Source organism: Verticillium alfalfae, genomic scaffold (genome assembly GCF_000150825.1).
Source record: "Verticillium alfalfae VaMs.102 supercont1.9 genomic scaffold, whole genome shotgun sequence".
Classification (NCBI taxonomy): Eukaryota; Fungi; Ascomycota; class Sordariomycetes; order Glomerellales; family Plectosphaerellaceae; genus Verticillium; species Verticillium alfalfae.
In genome coordinates this window covers 892,128-893,470 of record NW_003315030.1, presented here as the reverse complement: position 1 = coordinate 893,470, position 1,343 = coordinate 892,128, and the positions used below count along the sequence as shown (strand labels likewise).

Genomic DNA, 1,343 nt, shown 5'->3' with positions numbered 1-1,343 from the left:
ATGTCCAAGATCGAAAAGCTGTCCGTCCAGGGCATCCGGTCCTTCGGGACCGGCAGTGGCCGTGAGACCATGCAATTCTTCACGCCCCTGACCCTCATTGTCGGTTACAACGGTTCGGGAAAGACGACCATCATTGAATGCCTCAAATACGCCACCACTGGCGAGCAGCCCCCCAACAGCAAGGGCGGTGCATTCGTCCACGACCCTAAAGTACGTCCTACCCCGCGTTTTCGGTTCGGCGAACCACCTCGTACCACCAAGCTTTCTCTGCTGATCCTCTCATTTCCAGCTCGTCGGCGAGAAGGAGGTCCTGGCGCAGGTCAAGCTGGCATTCACCTCGACCACCGGCGTTAAGCATGTCGTTACGCGAAGTCTTCAATTGACAATCAAGAAAACCACCCGCTCCCTCAAGACCCTCGAGGGGTCGCTAGCGACGAACAACAATGGCGAACGGTCCGTTCTCTCGACGCGAGTGGCGCAGATGGACGAGGCCGTCCCCGCTCTCCTCGGCGTTTCGACCGCCATTCTGGACTACGTCATATTCTGCCATCAGGACGAATCTCTATGGCCCATGAGCGAGCCCGGCGCCTTGAAGAAACAATTTGACCAAATCTTTGAAGCCATGCGGTACACAAAAGCCATTGACAACCTCAAGGTCCTCCGGAAGAAGCAAGGCGAGGAGCTTGCACGCCTCAAAATACACGAGAGCCAGGACAAGATCAACAAGGAGAAAGGCGACCGCGCCGAGAAGAGATCCATGGAGCTTCAAGCCGAGATTGAGGGATCAAGGGAAGCATGCAACGGCATGAATGATGAGATGGCCGAGCTCTCAGCGCAGATCAAGCAGAAGCGGCTCGAGGCCAACAAGTTCTTGAACATTGTTAATGACCTCAAATACAAAAAGGAGCAGTTCAAATTCCGACAGAGCGCCATCTCGGATCTTCAGACTACTCTAGAGGAGCTCGAAGAAGACGATGAGACTCTGCAAACCAATTTATCACAGTATGAGGAGCGCATGGCACGCTTCCAAACTGAAGAGCGCCAGAACAGATCGCAGTACACACAACTCCAGAACGATCTAGGCAGATCAAGGAATGACTTGTCGGCCAGACTTTCCGACAAGGGCAAACATGAGTCGGATAAGGACAAGTACGAACGTCAGCTTGCCTCGCGTGTCGACCTGATTCACGAAGCTGCAGAGCTGCACGGCTTTCGAGGTTTTGACGGAGATCTGAAAGACACGCAGATCAAGTCGTTCAACGACAGGATTCAAAAGCTTCTAGGCGACAAAAAACGGGATCTCGAGCGCGTCCAGAAGGAAAACGCTCAGGAGCTGACAAGGT

The 1,343-nt window shown here is 53.8% G+C and overlaps 1 protein-coding gene across 1 annotated transcript in view; it reads left to right on the top strand.

Annotated features, from left to right (window-relative positions):
* Positions 1–1,343, top strand: part of VDBG_07227 (DNA repair protein RAD50) — a gene marked incomplete at both ends in the record, with an annotated part of 3,993 nt that continues 2,650 nt past the window's right edge. The window contains 2 exons of the mRNA XM_003002610.1: positions 1–210; positions 290–1,341. Of these exons, the coding sequence (XP_003002656.1) occupies positions 1–210; positions 290–1,341 (1,262 nt within the window). The remainder of the gene's footprint in view (positions 211–289; positions 1,342–1,343) is intronic.